Raw genomic sequence first — 20213 nt, forward strand, 5'->3', positions numbered from 1 at the left:
TGCTCCCTCCCCAACCCTTAAATAAAAACACTGTTTGCTGATAGTTTCAAAAGCCCCACATTAACTGCACCTGTTTGCAGCAGCATAGTTCAGAGAGGGGAAATGCTGGGGGTGTGTAACCAGTTTCTAACGGTTGTAACATTGTGTTGGATTCTAATCTCTTTAAGCTGCATTTTAACAGGAAAATGAGTTCATTCTGATGAGAAAAAAAGCTACTATTAAGTTTTTCTAAAGTTAGGGTTAGAGATACAGCTCAGAGGTAGAGCACCTGCCCAGAATGCTCAAAGCCCTGGCTTAAGTCCCAGCATACAGAAAAAATATTAAAAAGTAAAAGAAATGTAATAAATTAAATCAAAATAATCTCAAAACAAATCAGCAGTCACAGGACTTTCCCACCGTGCACCAAGCTGAAGGAATCAATATGTCCCTTTAGTCATTCCAAGTTACAAGTGACTGAAATCTTGTGTGTGTTTTGATTTTTATTCATTTAATTTTATGCATGAGTGTTCTGCATGTATGCTGCAGGCCAGGAGAGGGCACCAGATCTCATTACAGATGGTTGTGAGTCACCATGTGGTTGCTGGGAACTGTCCTCAGGCCCTCTGGAGGAGCAGCCAGTGTTCTTAATCGCTGAGCCATCTCTCCAGCCCATATGTGTTTGTTTTTTGAGACAAAGTCTCTCTATAATATAGCTCTGCCTGTCTTGGAACTCACTATGGAGACCAGGCTGGCTTTGAACTCACAGAGTTCCAACTGCCTTCCAAAGGCTGGGATTAAAGGTACCCAGCCTGAATTCATAAAGAAATGCTCCTCAGTCAAGAAGAGGAAAAGACATCACTAAGGAAGCCGGGTAGTGGTGGCGCATGCCTTTAATCCAAGCACTTGGGAGGCAGAGACAGGCGGATCTCTGTAAGTTTGAGGCCAGCGAGTTCCAGGACAGGCTCCAAAGCTACACTGAAAAACCCTGTCTTGAAAAAAATAAAAATAGAAAACACACTCAACCCTTTACCAATGAATGAAGATGGGGCAGATTGATTGTTTGCCTTGTTAAAGAAAAGGAAAAAAAAGACATATAGCTATCTGCCTACAAAAACACATTCAAAAGAATTAATACCATTAGATTTGGACCTCATTTCCTGATAAAATCTCGTAACTGTGAATTAGGAAGTAGACAAAAACGCCACTCTGCTGTCCTGCCCACTGGCAGCATGTAGGAGGAGCAGGGGCTGTTCAGCTAGGACATGGATCAGCTTTGGAATCTGCTGCTCACAGGACAAGTGCCTTGGCCTCTATGTGGCCTCCTTCCTCTTCAGCAAAGGTGGGGTAAAGCTCCGGGCTACTGTAAAGCCTAAGAAGGCCCACTCTGGGGCTCTTTCTCAGATCCAGAAGCCACCACTGTCTTTAGTACACCCATGCATGCATATGCACTACCTTCCACTGTAAATGCTCCTTTTTCTGTGTGCCTAAATTGCTATTGTGAGCACTCTGCCCCCAAGGGCACTGATGGAGAGACTCTCTCTAGGTCTCCCACAGCCACCCCTAAAGTAAACGTAATCATGCTCATGATTCTGACTCCAAGCAACAGTGCCTCCTCTTAGCTGGTTTCCAATGGACAGTCAGTTCCATTCTTTAAGGAACACACACAGAGGCTCACACGGCAATGTATTTTACCTGCCAGAAGTTCCCAACGAGGCGTCATAAAAACTAATCCCATGCTTTCGAGAACAACAGAGATCTATCAGGAAGTTATGCACGAGGTCCCTCACCATGGCTTTCCCCGCCTCTTCAGCAGACACCTGGAAGGTTTAACAAACTATCAATTCCAAAGTCCTAGCTACAGAATAAAAACAGGGCAGTGTCACCAGATGACAACTAAGAACTATTTTAAAACAAATGCTTGAGGTCAGTTTAAAATGCAAGCAAGTAACCAACGTTGCACGGGTCACCATGAGACAATACTCTTAAGAGGGCTCAGCTTAAACTTGTATCTTAAAGTTAAAAATGAAGTCCTCTAAGCCTACTAGGCAGGCACCACAGGGCCACCCAGAATGTCACTCAGCAGGAGATAACTATTTTCTCATTAAAAACAAAAGAAGGTTTATGCTCATTGCTCCAAGACTAGAATAAATACCTCGTAAATTGTGTCACATCTTGCAAAGAATTAACACTAATTTACCTATCTAGCCAAAAGTCAAAGGGAACAGATCTGACCGGAGTTCTTTAAAGGCCTGCAGTAGTTGGGATGCTTCCTCCCCCTGATTGTGAGGGTCACACAAAGACAAACATAAGCAAACCCAGATTACTTCAATGCTTTCTGGGTTTTCAGGGACGACATCTGTGATCCCATTCCAGTTGTAGAGAGCGGCGATGTGGTTCAGAAGCTGCCCGGTAAAGAAGCGCACCTTCTGGGTCTTCGTGATGTTTTTATTGTGAATTACCTGGAAGCAGCACAAAGAGAAAGAAAAAGAAAGTCAATAACTTTTACAATACTGTTCATTGTTTTCTATTATTATAAAAGTATGCATACCAAGGGGGGGGGGAGAGAGAGAGAGAGAGAGAGAGAGAGAGAGAGAGAGAGAGAGAGAGAGAACACAGAAAGAGAAAAATTTGCCAACATCTCCAAATATCTTAGACTACCACTTACCATTTTGGTGTTTCCTTTTAGCCCCGCCCACCTACACCCCCCCCCCCCACGCCTGTGTGTGCTAACTGATTATCTTTTTTGCCTGAGGTCATGTTTATTAATGGTTTGGGTGTCTCCTTTATTTACATGGTTTATCTTTTCCCACATCATTCAAAATTGCCTTGTTTTGGAGGGTTTACCACGGCTCCCTGTGGCGGTTGTACCAGTGGTCCCACACTCGGCTATCCCCACAAAGCCATGACCAGCATCCTGCTAAACAATTTTCACCACATCTCTGTCTAGGGAGCAGGCACTGCTTCTTACAAAGAGGACCCCATTAAGGACCTCTGGCCCACCCAGAGTTACCCCAAATCCCTGTCACTGTGGTCCAGGAACAAGTATTCCAAATGTATCCTTGGGTGGTACTGATGCAAAAACCAACTGTAGGTTCCAGAGTAAGCAGGTTTCTCAAGCCCCACTCTGGGAGATGTACTGTAGGATGTCCCATAGTGACAATCAAAACTACCCACAGACATCTCCAAATGGTCTCCCCTTGGGGGAGAAGGAGTCAAACACCCTTAGCTGAGAAACACTATGGCAAATACCACCTAATAATGTATTGTCTGTGCTTAGTAGCCTTGGCTTCTGACTTTTCATTTTGGAGGGTCAGTTTTTCAATGACCACTGAAAATATTTCTATATAAAAGTCCTGATCCTTTCACCACATTTTAAAATGTCTCTTAAGACACCTGAAAAAGGCAGACTTGCATCACAACTCCAGTGAGCTCGGGCAGACGTGTAAAGAAAGCATCATTTACATTTACAGGTCAAAGCACTGCAGCTGAGGTACCATGAACTGTAGACTGGCAGCTTTGCTGTTATGGTAACAAATGGGACCGGCTCCAGGACTAACTCCCCACCAAGACCAAGTTTAAGCCTAATAAGCTGCTGTCTCAACTCTGAAACACGGGGGGGGGGGGGGGGGGGGGGGCACAGGCCTCTAGGCCTTCCCAAAGACAACCAAGATGGACACATACCTTTGTTTTCAGTGTAGACAACAACATGTTGACGGTAGAAATCTTATCCTCCTTTATGCCTGAGCTAAAAATACAGGGGATAAATTCTGAAAACAAAAGTTGCAAAGAATTAAACACAGGGGTGCTTTGAAATGAGGAGCAAACAATCTGGTTCCAGTTCTGTACTATTTACACAAGTTTCCAAGAGCAAACCTGCTCCATGGCGCAGGGTAAAATGACCGCAGGACTTGCAGGATGCTTGGTACAGCCCAGCCACATTTAATGTTTTTTTACATGAAGCAAAAGCAACTCGGTCCTATCTGGGAGAGGACCCCGTGACATAGTCCTTGAGAACCCCTCTCCCACTTAAGCAAGCTCAGGGATGCTTAAGACGGCCATCATTTTTGAGGCTGCTGGGGTGGGAAGTAGTCTGTTCGCCTTTCACTTTGACGAGCCCTTTTCCTCTATCGAGAACACAATGGAAACGTAGAGGTGACACGGGTGTCACCTGATCCACACCCACCTAAAACAACACACAATTTCTACAACAGAAAATGCATCTTTTTTTGTTTGTTTTGTTTTGTTTTGTTTTAAGCCAAACCAACGTTTCAAGTTAACCATGACCCTCTAACTCAACCTCAACCCTGTGATAGCCTAGTTGACTGCTGGTTTCTGCTGGGTCCATAGTCTCTGTCCAGTGTTCATGAAATGCTATTCTACACTCAGCCACCTGTCACTCAAACACTGACATCTGTGTGTATTTTCTACCTGACAACTAGTACTCAATTTGCTCGCCTCCTCCCTTGCTAATGGACAGTCAGGAGACCAACCCGTAACCAATCCTCTACTCACATCCTTAATTATCTCCTTGGACAACTGACTAGACACAGAATTGCTGCATCAAACATCTTTAAAGCCTCAATGCACAAGGCCCACTGCCCTGCATAAGCTGTCTGTTTGGCAGTGTATATGGGCACGTGCTTATCCTTTAGAGAGAGGCCAGGCGGATGAGATGATCCATAGGGGAGCCCTAACAGCCACGGCCTAACCCTGAGCTAGTTCCCGGGAAGAGCAGGGGAACTGAGGCTCTACGATGGTCAGTTCTCACTGTCACCCTGACTAGATTTCAAATTGCCATGGAAACAAATCTTGTGCACATCTAGGAAGGAGCTTCCAGAAGCTTAATTCCAGAGGGAAGGCCGCCCTGTCTGTCGACAATATGGGCTGGGTTTCCTGACTAAATAGAAAGGAGAAGGTGAGCTGAGCACCAGCATTCACCTCTCTCTGCTTCCTGACCGTGGATTTAATGTCACCAGCTGCCTCATGCTCCTGCCACCAAAGACTATTCCCCCCAAAACACAAACCAGAACAAACCCCTCGTCCTTCAGCTGCTTCTGTTGGGTACTCCACCACAGCAACAAGGAAAGCCACTAATGCAGACCCTAGGCAAACTAGTAGATCTCCTCTCATAATGCTCTGCCACAAGACAACGGAGCCACCGCACAGCCCAGGCTAACCGCAGACAGTCCCGCCTCCACTCCTACCCTCACCTGCTGCGGAGACAGAAGGACTGGTCACCAAACACTTAGGCTGTAGCACACTGAGGACTCTTCCAAGGTCTCAGCCCAGTGTTCTGCCAGGACTTGAGGGTCTGACTAGAACTCTGACTGAGCAACTGCCATGTGCTACCCCAGGGCAGTCACCATCCTTCTGAAATGCTTAGTAAGACACTAATGTTCCGAACAAGCTCTAACAAGGTTGCACAAAGGAAGCAGTCATCAGAAGCTGGTCAAACTGGAGTTCCCTGGTGCCTTGATATTCTGATAGCATGGAGTGCAGTCATTGAAGAAATTAAATTTGTCTATCTATGTTACTTATGATGATGCAGGGAATCAAACTCCTTGTACATGCTAAGGAAGTGCTATACCACTGAGCTATATCCCAACCCCTTATACTTCATTTTAAAAATGCAATTACTGGGAGTGGAGAGATGGCTCAGTGGTTAAGAACACAAGCTGCTCCTCCAGAGGACCCAGGTTTGATTCCCAGCACCCACATTAGCAGATGAAAACTGTTTCTAACTCCAGATCTGTCATCTGCAGGCAGCACATGCACATGGTGTGTACATACACACAGAGAAAACACCCATACACATAAAAACAGATAAATACAAGACGTTAAAGCTGCAGGTGCTAAGGAAGTCAGGCAATCAGGCTATGGTGCTGTGCGTCCTCTCCTCACCTGCCTCAGGCTGTGCCCAGCACTCTGACAGCCTCAAAGGCCACCAACCAGTGGTATCAACACACAACTGCTCAAAGCCTTGCCCCCAAACATGACCTCTGAGCACTGCAGTGCAGATCGCAGCTACCAAGGCTGCAGATTCTTTTGGCAGAAACCATTTGCAGTAGGCCTTTCTGAACTCCAGACTTTCAGAGCACGGAGAGGGACTCCCACCTTTTAGCTCCAGCACTTGCCCGATGGTGTTGTCATCACCCGCAATTAGGAAGGCGAGGGCGAACTGGATGTAGGCCAGCCGGACGTCATGCACTCCCTGGAGGACAAAAGAGACTCATGTCACATGCAGCCACTAGAGACAGGAACACAGAGGCACGTTCACCTTCCAGATTAGTATCGCCAGCCTCGTGGTCTCGGATTCCTCATTCTTTATGAGAAGTTAACTTTCTTTGCATTTCCCCAACCCCGTAAGTCTTCTCTGACTTTCCCTCTTTTTAGAGTCCTATTTTCTATATAAAAGTATGACTGAAAACAGTTGTGCCCCTTCCCTGACTTATGACATAAATTTCTTTAGTTCACTCTAGGATAGGGCCAAAGATCCTTAGGCCTGCTGGGATCCATTCCCTCTTGCTTGCTAATGAAAACAATCTATTGTGTTTTCGAAAAGCCAGAGATAATGGAGACATGGTGCTGCTTTTGATGAAAAGCCAGCGTGGTGATATCTGGTTTTTATTAAATATTGTAAATAAGTTACTAAATCACAGTAAAGACTAAAGCACAGATGCTTCATGTTATAAACCCATGGACGGCCCAGGATACAGCCCACAGTCATCGGCATGACCCAGGGAGGCAGGACACAAAGACCAAGACAGTGAGGACGGAACAGCTGCATAAGGCTCCCAGGAAGTCAGTGACCAGGCTGAGGGCAACACCGACACACAGCAGACAGGAGGTATTGACCTTCTATATCCTTGAGGGTCCTAAGGCTGCAGGCTTTCCTGAGCATGGCAGACTGGACCTGCATTTTGTCTCTATTGTTCTGTTTACTTGTAGGATGTGATCAGCTTTCCCCACAGTGTTGTTGTTAAGATACATTCATGTCTCAGCACAAGAAGAGAAGGCACAGGTTTCCACAGCTGCTCCAGCACTGGAACGTGTACCAAGAGCCTCCACCACTTAAACTGAAAACTGTTTCAGTCCCAAATTATTCCAAGGTGCCTTAATGCATTGCCAGGAGATATTAAGACAAGGAGTCAGCATCCCTGCCTTCCAGATCCTCCTGGCCAACTTAGCAGCAACAGAAGAGGTGGTAGCAGTCATTGTGATGGTGGTGGGGACAATGACAATGTATACTGAGGTGCTCCATGCATGCCAGGTACTGTGGCAAACACTGAGCGCTCAACACCAGCCAAGGGGGAGCACGGACACTGTGCAAATGAGTTAGGAAAGCATCAGCATCTGCATCAACATCAGCAGCAGCATCCACTGAAGCACCGAGAGTCAGGGCCCTGGGATCCCAGTTTATTGTCATTGAGATTTTTCTGAACTGTGGATATAAGCAGAGTTGGACTAGATCTTCCTGTGGTTCCTCTAACAAAGAATTCTAAATGAAAAGAATCTGCTTACCACCTATACAGAAACTAGCTTGACAAATCTCAGAGACAAGGATGTCTACCTCCCCAGGCTGGCCACTGTCAATCCTTCACCAACCTCCACCAATCCTCCAGAGGCATCCCTTCCCCATGGAAAGACAGCCCATGCCTACTCCTCGTTCCCACCCCATGACCTCACAGGGCTCTCACCCCAGAAAGGAATGAAATTCTCTACTCTTGCTCTGAAACACTTTCTAAAATAGACTGAAACACTGGCAAAGCCGCTCTCTGGCACAGGCTTTACCGATGCTCTCACTGGCTGGGTGAACAGGGCCCTGATCTGTTTCTTCAGGAACACTGAAACACACCTTACAAACCAGAATGACTCTCCATCTCCAACCACAGATAAAGAAGGGGAAAGTCGGGTGTTTAAGGAGTTTAAAGATGTTCAACAAATCTACCAGCCAAATATGACAAACAAATGGATCTTGTTTAGATCCAGTTGGAACCAAGAAGTATAAAAAGTTTTTTAAGCTAGGAAGACCCAAAGACTAAACTGGGTGTTCACGGTAAGAAATTATTAATGGTGGCAGTGCCATAATGGCATTGTGGCTTTGTTTTCAAACAGACCTTTTTCTGCTAAGAGTGCATGCTGAAATATTTATACTGAGATATGATTCACGTCTGGAATTTGCTATAAAAGTCAACTGACAAGGTGGGTGCTAAGTGGGTAAAGGCACTGGCACCAGCTAAGGCTGGGACACAGGCTTCCTTGTGCTGCTCTATTTTAAAGCCCCTTGACGTCCGGAGTCACTGACCACACATACAGAGCCCCTATGCAGATCACACAACACAGCACAAGAACTTTCAATGTGACCGGTTCCATTTTACAGGTCCTAGAGGTAAAATAGCCCACCCTGAGAGCCGGAGGTGGACCAGCTGCTGCAGCGGAGTTTGGGAGGGAAGCCTGAGCTGGGCTTTTCCCTGACATCCAGGCTGCCTGGGTGGCCCCTGTCTACTTTACTTAGACAGCTTGGATAACTAAATGGGGGGTGGGGGTGAGGATAGATTATCTGATAGATAATCACTGCTAGGCTTACTGCCAGATAAGACCAAAGAACTTCAACATTTGCCTTACTGTGTAAACAGCAAACACTCTTTTCATTATAAATGCATTTCATGTCCAAAGTGCTTGGGAATCTGTTGACATGCTAATAAAGCACAGGGTCTAAGAGACACTAAGACCTGGACTTTTCTTCCCTCAGAGACTGCCTGACATGTAATGTCATAAAACCCTCAATACCAGGCTAGTCTCCTAGAGCTATAAAAACAACGTGGCATTATTATTAACCCTTCGGTTTACCTTCTAACAATTAAGAAATGTAATCCCCAGGCATACTGGGACAACTAGCTAGCATACCATTACACAGGAAATACAGAGCAACATAGTTCTCCACCTCAACAAATGGGGTGGTATGTGTTCACTGTGCTCTTCTCGGGAGGAAGGGAGCACTTGGGCCTTGACCATGCACATCACTGGGCACCATTAGGAGCCAATCTGGCAAGCAGGAACAGGCGCTACCAAGACCTGCAGCTGGCCCCTGTGCTGGGAACTTAATTTGGTCTTGGTTGGGTTTCCTTCCCCAGAGCTCTGTCAAACCCAAGCAAAGCCTCTAGAGCTACAGCTGAACTCCCGCAGTGCTCCTGAAAACCGAGCATTCCTGCTCTCGTTCTCACTGGCACATCCAGCCTCTACCCATTACTAGAGTACCACAGAGCCCAGGGGTCCTCTGGGCTGAATTCTAAAGGATTTCTCTAGAGTGGACAGAAGACAAGAGGCCTGGGAGCTGGATAAACTCAGCTAGGCCAGAGCAAGGCTCTTCGAGTCACTCAGAAGAGAGGGTGCTTACAAACTGTTCTCTCAGCCCAGAGCCCTAAGCCACCAAGCCCACCTTGCTTGACTCCTTAGGAAGGCCTGCATCTTCCCGGATGTCCCAACTGTTCAGGCTCTGTTGAGGCCTCTCTTTGAAACTGGGTGGGGAAGGCTGTTGCCCCACTCAGAGGCATGGTCTTTGGCAGATGGAGAGACCAAGGGAAGGGAATTGCGGACAAGCATGACATCGGGAGATTCTCACCTTTGAATCTCTCTTGGTCACCAGGGTATACAAGGCTTTTTTATTCAAATCAAAACAGCTGCACACATCCCTGGCGGCTTCAGGACCCTGGGTCACCATGGCAGCCATCAGATCCAGGCAGGCTCGAGCCAACCTGCACAGGGACAGGAAATCAAGTGTGAGGAAGAGAGACAAGCACTATCAGGAAGCCCAGTGCACACCTGGCTTGGGAATTGCTACCCAAAACCAGGAAAAAGAAGGAAACACAAATGTTCTTTTCATTCATAGTTTTTAAGCACAACAAAACTTTAAAAGGAATTTAAAAGCCAAGAAAAGATTCTAAAACAAAAAATGAGAAAAAAATTGTCATTATTATTTGAGACAGAGTTTCACTATATATGTAGCTTTGACTGAAGGGGAACTCACTATGTAGAGACTAGGCTGGTATTGAACTCACAGAGATCTGCTTGCCTCTGCTTCTTACGTGCTGGGATTAAGGTATAAGCCATTATGTCCAGTGCTAAGGATGAAAATTGTATTTCTCAAGTAATCATCAGTGACTGAGCAGACACATCTCAGTCACTGAGTTTTGAGGACACAAAGGACCACTTCAAAGAGGTATCTCCAAAAGTGCCCTCTTGGCAGCCTTCTGCTCTGAGCTTGCCAGAAGTGGTGGCTCCATACAAGGTGATGCTCTAGACACTGGATCCTCCACATACATACTTATGGGAAGAGGACAGTGCACAGATGTGGACCACTGTGTCAGCTGCACAGGTACTTGTCTACATGCAGACACTAAAGTGGGACATGGAGACAGAAAGACCTAAGGTGGTCAGTGAAGACCACACAGACCTCTCCTCTGCAAAGTGCTGCGGAAGACAGAGCCCATGACCACCTGAGAGAAGAACCATCTAGGCAGCACAGGCGTGTCTGGGCCCCAAGGCAGTGAAGGAAGCTACAAGGCGGCTAGAGCAGAAAGGACACTTGATGTGACGAGACAGCAACAGTCCCTGTTGGTCACTGGTGAAGGGGGGGCTGGAAAGACACGGTCCCCAAAGCCTCAGTAACAGCATATACAAAGGCTGGTGTCTGGCCACCCAGGCAGGCACCCACCTGTAACCAGAGGCATAGAGGGATTCACACAGGAGCTTCATATGGTTGTTCAGCAGCTTCTTCACGATGTTGGTGCCCACCACATGGAAATGCGCAAGATCACTGGCTGTCCTCAATAGTATGGCCTCAAAAACCTGAAATATTAGCAGCACCTGCGAAGGCATAATTGAACACTATTGACCATTTCATTCTTGTCTTACCAAGTTACAAAGTTAGGCCTTCCCCAGATCCTGAGCCGAAACAACAGGGAAGTGGACCAGAGTTGAACAGCCTCAGCCGCCGTCTGTTTCTGAACCAGAAACAGACAAGAGGCTGCTTAAAACTTCACAAGCACAACATGAAAGAAAAGAACAAAACTCTATTGAGACTGAAACTCACCGCTCTGAGAACATTCGGTTCTCTAGACTGACAACAGGAGTCCTGAGATCAACAAGCTCAAAAATAGTTCCAATTTTCAACCTCTGTAAAACCAATCAATTCCACGCGTTTCTGAGTGTAGCAGGGCTTATTGCTAAAGCAAAGCAAGTGCACTCTAAGAACCTGTAATCCTAGCTAGGGCTGGAGAGATGGCTCAGCAGTTGAATGCACTGGCTGTTCTTGCAGGAGATCTGGGTTCAGTTTCCAGCACCTAAATGACATCTCACACTCTTCTGCACTCTAGTTCCAAAAGATCAAATGCCCTCTTCTGGCCCCTGTGGCACTAAGCATGCATGTGGTGCACATACATACATACAAACACACATACATACACACACATACATAGATACATACATACACACATACATATACACACATACATAGATACATACATACACACACATACATATACACATACATACATGCATGCACACATGCATACACACACCCACATATAGATACACACATACATACATACATACACACACATACATACATACACACACATACATACATAGATACATACATACACACATACATAGATACATACATACATACACACATACATACACACACCCACATATAGATACACACATACATACACACACACATACATACAAAGATACATACATACATACATACACACACACACAGGCAAAGCACTCATAGACTGAAAAATAAATGAATAAATATTTTTTAACAAACTGTAACCTTGACTTACGACATTCCTTATAAACAATGAAAGAAAAGCTGCTCTTTCACATTAAAATGATATCAAAGGCCACAGAGGCAAAGCACTGGAACTAGAGCTCACTTCCTAAAGCAAGCTGCTGTCACACTGCCAAGCTCAGTGCCACACACACCGGCCTCTGCATCACACAGGTGAGAAGCACCTACTTCACTCTCAGGCCGCTTCTCTCCACTCAGGAGCTGGAAAATCTCTGCACACTCCATGGAAATCTTGATGTAGCCCTCAACGACATCACACGTCGCTTCCTGTGGTAGCTCCTTGGCAGCAGAGACAAAGGCTTCCAAAGCTGAAGAAAGAGATAAGAGGCCAATGGGACATCTCCTCAGAAACCCTCACAGCCCCTACACTTTCCTTGTTCTGGGATCCCCACACCTAACGGACCTGAAGAGGCAGAGAACCCACTGAACTGAAGGGTCAGGTTAAGGCTGCAACTCCTACAAGATTATCTGAGGATAGGGCTCCTAAGAGACAAGGATGACTGGGGTCATCAGGTTGATGCCCCAATCCTATAGGACTGGCGTCCTAATGCTAAGGAGGAGGCACCAGAGAGATCCTCCTTGAAGAGGTGAGGTCATATGAGGACACGGAGAGAGGCCATTCTGTGCAATCCAGAAAGAGCTTCATGCACATGATCCTGAGTTCTTTTTACCCAGAAATGCAAACACATAAATGTTGTTCAGCATCTGGCATGCAGTCTTTGGTTATGGTAGCCCCTTGCAGATGAACCCAGGTGGACATCCTAAAAACACTCAAATGAGGGCAACATAGGAATGAAGCCGGTGGTGAGCAAACCCAGGCTGCAACCACAGCTCCAGCCCTAGAAGAGGACTTGGGTCTGCAGGTGAGGGTTATAAGCTGCATAGAGACAACCACATCTTTCTTCATGAACAGCAGGTCTATGTGGCTGATCCAAGTCATCCTGTAACATCCAGTCAGATGTGAGGAGCAAGGAGCAAGGCCTTATACCACAAGCATACCAAGTGAGAACACAGCAGGCAAAAACCGAAATTTGACCCAAACACCTGGGCCCACATCCTAGAGTGGCAACCTTTAGCTTCACGGTGGGCAAGTCACTGAACCCCGAGTTTTGGGTCCCTCATCTATGAAATAAGCAGGGATAAGGGCATACCTAACAGGGCTTATAAAGTATAAAGGGGATAATTCTGGTTCACATACAGTACAAAGTGAACCCTTCGAAGCCAGCAGCACTGAGGTGATGTCTGCTCGCAAGGCCTGCTCCAACCTCACCTTATGATGAGCGCAGCGTTTTCCCCGACAGCAATCCTCCCAGCTCAAACCTTTCCAAGCGCTCGGTCTAAGCAGTGCTGCTGCCCTAGGCACCTGCAGCAGACCAGTGAGGCAATAAGCAAGGGCCATGACATCCTCACGGAGGTGTCCTGTATCCTGGCGGCTCTACCCGCAGGTCCTAGAGCCACTCACTCACAATGCCGACTCCTCTTCCAGACAGCTGCCACTGCAGGAGAACAGTTCTAACACCTTCATAAAGAAACCCTTGCTCACACCCATCCTTCCACTCACTGTACGCTGAGCACTTACCATACCAGACCTGGGATGAGCTGGTAAGCCAACCGCAAATGGCCTCCACCAAGGTGGTATATCGTGGACTGCATGAGGCCAATATTCATTCCATGGGTAGCTACAACGGCCCTGCCAGTCCCTTAAGCAGACATGTATTACAGACTGAGTGCTATGAAGACAAGCAGGGGCAAGGCTGCCGAGAGCTTATAACTGCAGAGTGTGATTCTGACCGTGGGCTAGGAAGGCGTCTGCAAAGTAAGATGGCACCTGCTGATGATGAAAGAGTGAGCTGGGGGAACAAAGTGAGGGTAGGCACAGAGGGACTGGGTTGGGTGAGTGGGGAGGACGGCCTGAGATGAAGACAAGCAGGCAGGCTAGGTGGAATAGTAGCAATGGCTTTGGTTATTAACCTAGTGCAGTAGGATCGCACCAAAAGACGCCACGAGAGGAGTGACAGAGCAACGGCTTTCAAAGAGCACCTCATGCTGCGTGTGGAATGGGAGCTACGGAAAGAGCCCAAGCCTGGGCAGCTCTGGCCACAAGCACAACAGAGACTAATGACCACGGAGGACACTCTAGAGACACCCAGGAGGACCACCAAGTGAAAGGATGGATGGACTGGGCACAAGGAGGGATCTGGGAGGAACATTTAACCTTTAGCACACTTGTATTCACAGTGCGGCCTTCTCCGTCACCAGGGAAGGGCCAACATCACAGCGTGGCCTTCTCCGTCACCAGGGAAGGGCCAGCATCACAGCGTGGCCTTCTCCGTCACCAGGGAAGGGCCAGTATCACAGCGTGGCCTTCTCTGTCACCAGGGAAGAGCCAACATCACAGCGTGGCCTTCTCCGTCACCAGGGAAGGGCCAACATCACAGCGTGGCCTTCTCCATCACCAGGGAAGGGCCAGCATCCTTAAGAGAACCAGACGTAAGCAGACCCTTTCTTGCTCTAGATCCTGACTCACTGATCATCACTTTAGCCCTAACCCTGGTCCACTGAGCACCCTCTGGATAGTGTTTCCTGAGTCCCTAGGCTGTCAGTCAGCCCCACTGCAGTTCAGAACACAGACAGCTTACTGTTCTTCAGGATGTCAGCAGCAGCTCCCTGCCGGATGTCACTTGCACCACGTTCCAATCCTGTTCCTGACCTACTAGCACTCCTAATAGAGGAAGTCAGGTGTACCTGGTTCAGAACTTCTTAGGCATATCAGGCTAGCCTCGGACTCACAGAGAATCGGGTGCCTCTGCCTCCCTCTCCGAAGTGCTGAATTAAAGGCCTGCGCCATCAAGCCCTGTGACATTATTTACCTGAGAGAAATATTTCATTAGCTTATTTTATCACAGCATTGACGTCTGAACAGCACAACATGCTTAACTCTGGTGTCCCTCATAACCAACGTGACACGATTATAAGAAGCTGTGAAGTGTGGTCACACTCTTCACCAAGTGAGAGCAAGTTACAGAATCCGGTCCATCTCAGTCACGAGTCCGACCCTAGTCACTTGACAACGAGCTGGAGGTCCTTGTGGGACTTGTCACACGTGACCCCTGGCCCCTCTCCGGGCTGGCAGGGGGTTAGGGGTGCCTCAGGGGCCCGCTCCTGACAGCCCAGGGAGAGCAAGCTGACCGGCTCAACTGCTCCGGGCTGACGCTCGCATGTGAACGACATCCCTTCCTCTGCTTTCCTGATCATCCCGGTCGACAGGTTTGGGAGGCTGCCCGGGTTATGGCATAGCACGGACGCGTGGTCACCGGAACCCTCGTGTCCCCCGAACCGTGAGAGGACTGTGGCTGGCTGTCCCCACGCCAGCCTCACTTACCAGGCCCTGGGCCCTGCGCGTCCCTCAGCTGGGTCTTGAACTGCACGCCCGTGAACTCCTCCACACGGGCTCGCTTGCCTCTGCCCGCGGGGGACGCCTTCCTCTTGGGGACCCCCATGGCCCAAACCGCCAGCCCTGGACACCAGCACGCTCGCAAAACCCACGCGACAGGAAGCGCTGTCAGCAAGGAAGGGGCGGGACTGGAGGAAAAACCGGAGCCTGAGTGGGAAAGCCGGTGGAAGGGGCGGTCTTAGGGTGGCAAAGGCGGAAAGGGCGGAGCCGGCTGGAGGGGGCGTGTAGGTAAAAATACCTGCAGGGAGGAGCCTGTTGGGGCAGAGTCTCGGAGCGAGGCGGGGCTTAGTGCTGGGGGCGTAGCCTGGAGGGCAGGGGTTCACCTGTGGCTCTCACCCTCTTGTCCCCACAAACCGCGCAGTCTGGGCGGATCAAAGCGGTCCTTCTGTCCAGGCAGTGCTGTTGGGGCCCCTGAGCAGGGAGAACTCCCAGACCCTTGCCGAACGCCACCTCCCTAAACGCCCAGAAAGAGCTCAATTTTTATTTATTTATTTATTTACTTATTATGTATACAATATTCTGTCTGCAGACCAGAAGAGGGCACCAGACCTTATTACAGATGGTTGTGAGCCACCATGTGGTTGCCGGGAATTGAACTCAGGACCTTTGGAAGAGCAGGCAATGCCTTTAACCGCTGAGCCATCTCTCCAGCCCAAGAGCTCAATTTTTTATCTCTGGGCTCCTTGATGGTGTCCCCTGAACAACTCCAAAAGATTAATATTTTGCAGTTTAAGCCCCTGCGTGTAGGCCGGGTGGTTCTCGAGGGCCCGGTGTCAAGTGCACTTAGTGCTGAGAAGCCCTGGCTTGAGATTGTGAGCTCGCGGCTGTGCAGGCACCCCTAACCCTGAATTTCAGTTTCTGTCACACCCCTAGCCAGATGGACAGAGCTGGTAAGAGGTCACTACAAATAACCTCCATTGAAGCTCTCCTAGACTCGTGGGCTTACATACAGTCCTTCTTGTAGTGCCAGGGGTGGTCAAAGAAAATCAACATTTAAGAAAACTTGGACAAAGTAGGGTGTCCACATTGCCTCTCGCTCTCCCCAGTCCTGAGCTGGAGAACAGGAAGTAACATAATGTTTAAAGAACGACTCTGAGAGGGGAAGGGAGTAGCTACTTCTTGTTGTTGTAAACTGTTGATTTACAAGCCGCATTAAATGCTTGGACATAATGTGGAAAAGTAAAAATGAGTAAAAGCAGGCAGCTACATTTTGTTAAAAACAGATCATATCAATACCCGGATACATATTTTAAACCCCGAACTAGCCCGTGACTTGGGCATTTTGATGGTTCCTGAAATTCTCTGTTATGCTCTTCTAGTCTGAGGAGACACTGCCTTTTGTTTTGGAAGCAAATATCTTTTTTCTTTTTTTTTTTCTTTTCTTTTTTTTTTTTTTTTTGGTTTTGGAGTTTTCCCTTGTAGCTTTAGAGCCTGTCCTGGAACTAGCTCTTGTAGACCAGGCTGGCCTCAAACTCACAGAGATCCACCTGCCTCTGCCTCCGGAGTACTGGGATTAAAGGCGTGCACCACCACTGCCTGGCAGGAAGCAAATATCTAAGAATGTGGTCCCTTGTGGCTACTATGATTTTTGAGTTTCTAATAGAAAAACTTTTATTTTTATTTATTTTTTATTATTATTATTTTTTTTTTTTTTTGGTTTTTCGAGACAGGGTTTCTCTGTGGTTTTGGAGCCTATCCTGGAACTAGCTCTTGTAGACCAGGCTGGTCTCGAACTCACAGAGATCCGCCTGCCTCTGCCTCCCGAGTGCTGGGATTAAAGGCGTGTGCCACCACCGCCCGGCTAGAAAAAACTTTTGTGTTGAACTCTGAGCCTATGGCCTAGAAAGACTATTGCAACTGTGGAAATCCCTTGGTCACAGGCTCGTCAGAAAAATAAGGCTAACCAAAGCCATGTAACAATCAGAGAAGAGGACAAAGACAGATTTGTGACCGATTGTCCATAGGGATCCTCCTTACGATTAATTAACGTTCATTGACAGTCACCAGGACCCCCGCAAAAAGAGCAGCAGGAAGAAGTAAGAAGCAGCCAAAAACCCCGAGTTCAGTTTTTGTGATGCTGGGGGAAATCACCCTCTCTCTTTGCTTGTGTAATAGAGAACGAGAGTGGGCTGGTAAGACAACCTCAGTTCAAACCCCAGAACCCACATGCTGGACAGAGGGACCCTCTCCCACAAGTTGTGTTCTTTTTAATTAATTAATTTATTATATATACACTTTCCAGGATACAGTGCCAGATCTCATTGCAGATGGTTGAGAGCCACCATGTGGTTGCTGGGAATAGAACTCAGGACCTCTGGAAGAGCAGCCAGTGCTCTTAACCTCTGAGCCATCTCTCCAGCCCCCACAAGTTGTGTTCTGTCTTGAAAAAAAGAAAAAAGAAAAAAAAATATATATATATATATACACACATGAGTCTGGCTTTTTTACCTTGGTTTAAATAAAAGGAGCTGCCCTACTAGAATCCATATCGAGTTCATTCTGAACTATGCTTGTCAGAGATGCAGAAGGTGAGGATTAGAGAGAGCATCGTTGCCCATGGGAGGGTGTTTTTGTTTAGAAGTACAGGGACTCTGCCCCAGAGATTCAAGCTCGTTGGGCCAACCCTTTGCTAAGGGATCTATGGCCACAGCCCTGTGGTGAATTTCTCTTCACAGTTTGAACCGCATTCTTTCACTTTGATAGAAGCTCGTGGGCAGAGTTAGATTCTAGAAATCAGAGCCATGGAATTCCTTTCTCTGTTCTGATTCAAGTTCTGATCTCTTCCGTTGATATGTGTTGGTGTTGATAGGAATTTTAGTGTAATATCCACTGAGATCAAGACAGTTTACCTGGACAATGGTATATAAATAAAATGCTGCATTATTTCAAAGACATTGTCCATGAACTCTAGTGAAGAACACAGTATGCCTGGGCCAGCAGGGGAAACAAGCATCTAGACACTCAATTCAAGTCCACAAAAGGCCAACCTCCACCAATAGTGGCCACGGGCGTTGCTTTTTATAATCAGCCATAATAGATTCAAAAAAGTATGACACAGTCCACTACCCCACTCAGGGGTCACTAAGGGTGTAACACATCCAATAAAGTAAGCAGTTCATACCAAGAGTCCAAACCACCGAGAACTCAAGATGGGAAGTTTAGAGGGCACATGGCAATTGTCTGAGCAGTGAAGCCATTGTGGCCATAAACTCCAGGGTATTTCATCATAGATATTTTCCTGAAATGATAGCAAACAGAGAGAGAGAAAGCAGAAACATAGAGCTTGTTGATTTTTTTTTTCTGTTCTGAGGAAGAAATGAAGAATAATAGAAAATATTCCTGTTATTCAATGTAGACCAAAGTGGCCATGTGAAGCTAGTGCTGATTTTAAAAGCACAGCCCTGTAGGTGAAGTTTGTCTTCTTGGATCTCCCCACCCCATCGTATTTGTTTTCTGTTGCTGTGATAAATATTCTCAACAAAAGCAACAGGGGAGCAAGGGGTTAATGTGACTTACATTTCCAGGTCACAGCCCATCACTGAAAGAGGCAAGAATTCAAATGAGAACTTGAAGAGGAAACGATGAAGGAGTGCTGTTTGCTGGCTCCATCATGGCTAGGGCTTCCTGAGCTATCCTGTACAGCCCAGGGCCATCTTCTAGAGATGGTGCCACCGGGACTGGGCCACCAATTACAATGAAGACAATTCCCCAAAGACCTCCCAGGGGCCAATTTAATCTAGGCAATTTCTCAGTTAAGATTCTCTTCTCAGCTGACTCGAGGCTGTGTGCGTTGACAATTAAAGCTTGCTAGGACACTGATCACCCATACAAGTCTGCGCACAGACACACAGCATCTTCCTGATGCCCCCATCATCTGTGGTCTCAATGGACACAGCTTCCCCAGAACTGTTCTCCTGATGAACGTCTGTCCTTGGACTTGTTCCTATTTCCACCTCCCTCCCGAGGCTGCTATTGTTTTCTCCCTCCTCCAAAATGTCTTGTTTTACAAAAGTTCTCTGGGCTAACCATCAGAAGGCAAGGACGATTGTTGAGTTCACCATCAGGAATTGGAGAACAGTAAGACTTCAAAGCCTCTGCATGGTTATTTCTATACTTCAGAAGATATGATTTAGAGCACACTACCCCAGTAAAGTTTGAGTGGGCGTGTTTAAGTCACTGTGTCATTAAGGGAGGTATAGGTGGGACTAAGAGCCAGGTCATAGGCAAAGAAGAAAAATAACTTCAGAACATTGACATCAATCTGCTTGAGTCCCGGCCTTGTGTTACATTTTACAATCTTGAGACATGGGCATTTTCGAAGATGGAGTTTCAAATCCATTCAGAAGGTACACAAGTGTCCTACAAATCCGTGTTTCTGAGGCTACCTCCTCAGTCAACATATCATGTTGAAGGCCGTTGTCTTAGACTGGGATGTTCAGAAATGCTAGATCATAGCACTCATGGGCAGAATCTTTGAGTGTCAAAATAGCAAAAACCTAAAGTGAACTCAGAAACTAATATATCAACTGATACATTTCACACTATTATATAAATTGTGCTGACATCTTAATTATCAGACAGAAATCTTAAAAATTTGAGGAACATATTAAATAACAGTGTTTTAAAAGTAATAGACTGCTTGGGCGCTGGGTCCTAACCCAAAGCGTAGGGCAAAGGGGAGCTCGGGGGGCTTCTTTGTCCCCAGAGCCCGCCTGCAGCAAGCAGGGTGGGCCCTTTGTCTGCGAGCGAACCAAGCAGCAAGGAGTTTCGATCAGGGCACCCAGTGAGACATCATTGTGAACTCGCATCTGGCGATGGATGGAGATAGAGACAGAGACCCACACTGGAGCACTGGACTGAGCTCCCAAGGTCCCAATGAGGAGCAGAAAGAGTGAGAACATGAGCAAAGATGTCGGGACC

At 47.2% G+C, this 20213-nt stretch overlaps 1 protein-coding gene across 2 annotated transcripts in view; it reads right to left on the reverse strand.

Moving 5' to 3' along the window:
- Positions 1-15446, reverse strand: part of Urb1 (URB1 ribosome biogenesis factor) — a 59350-nt gene extending 43904 nt beyond the window's left edge. For both annotated transcript variants that reach the window (XM_075959500.1, XM_075959508.1), the window contains exons 1-8: positions 15222-15446; positions 12008-12147; positions 10694-10845; positions 9602-9734; positions 6094-6190; positions 3661-3746; positions 2304-2438; positions 1672-1796 (exon numbers count right to left, since the gene is read on the reverse strand). In XM_075959500.1, coding sequence (XP_075815615.1) covers positions 1672-1796; positions 2304-2438; positions 3661-3746; positions 6094-6190; positions 9602-9734; positions 10694-10845; positions 12008-12147; positions 15222-15339 — 986 coding nt within the window. In that variant the 5' untranslated portion in view covers positions 15340-15446. The remainder of the gene's footprint in view (positions 1-1671; positions 1797-2303; positions 2439-3660; positions 3747-6093; positions 6191-9601; positions 9735-10693; positions 10846-12007; positions 12148-15221) is intronic.
- Positions 15447-20213: the final 4767 nt, after the last annotated feature.

Source organism: Microtus pennsylvanicus, chromosome 1 (genome assembly GCF_037038515.1).
Source record: "Microtus pennsylvanicus isolate mMicPen1 chromosome 1, mMicPen1.hap1, whole genome shotgun sequence".
Taxonomy (NCBI): Eukaryota; Metazoa; Chordata; class Mammalia; order Rodentia; family Cricetidae; genus Microtus; species Microtus pennsylvanicus.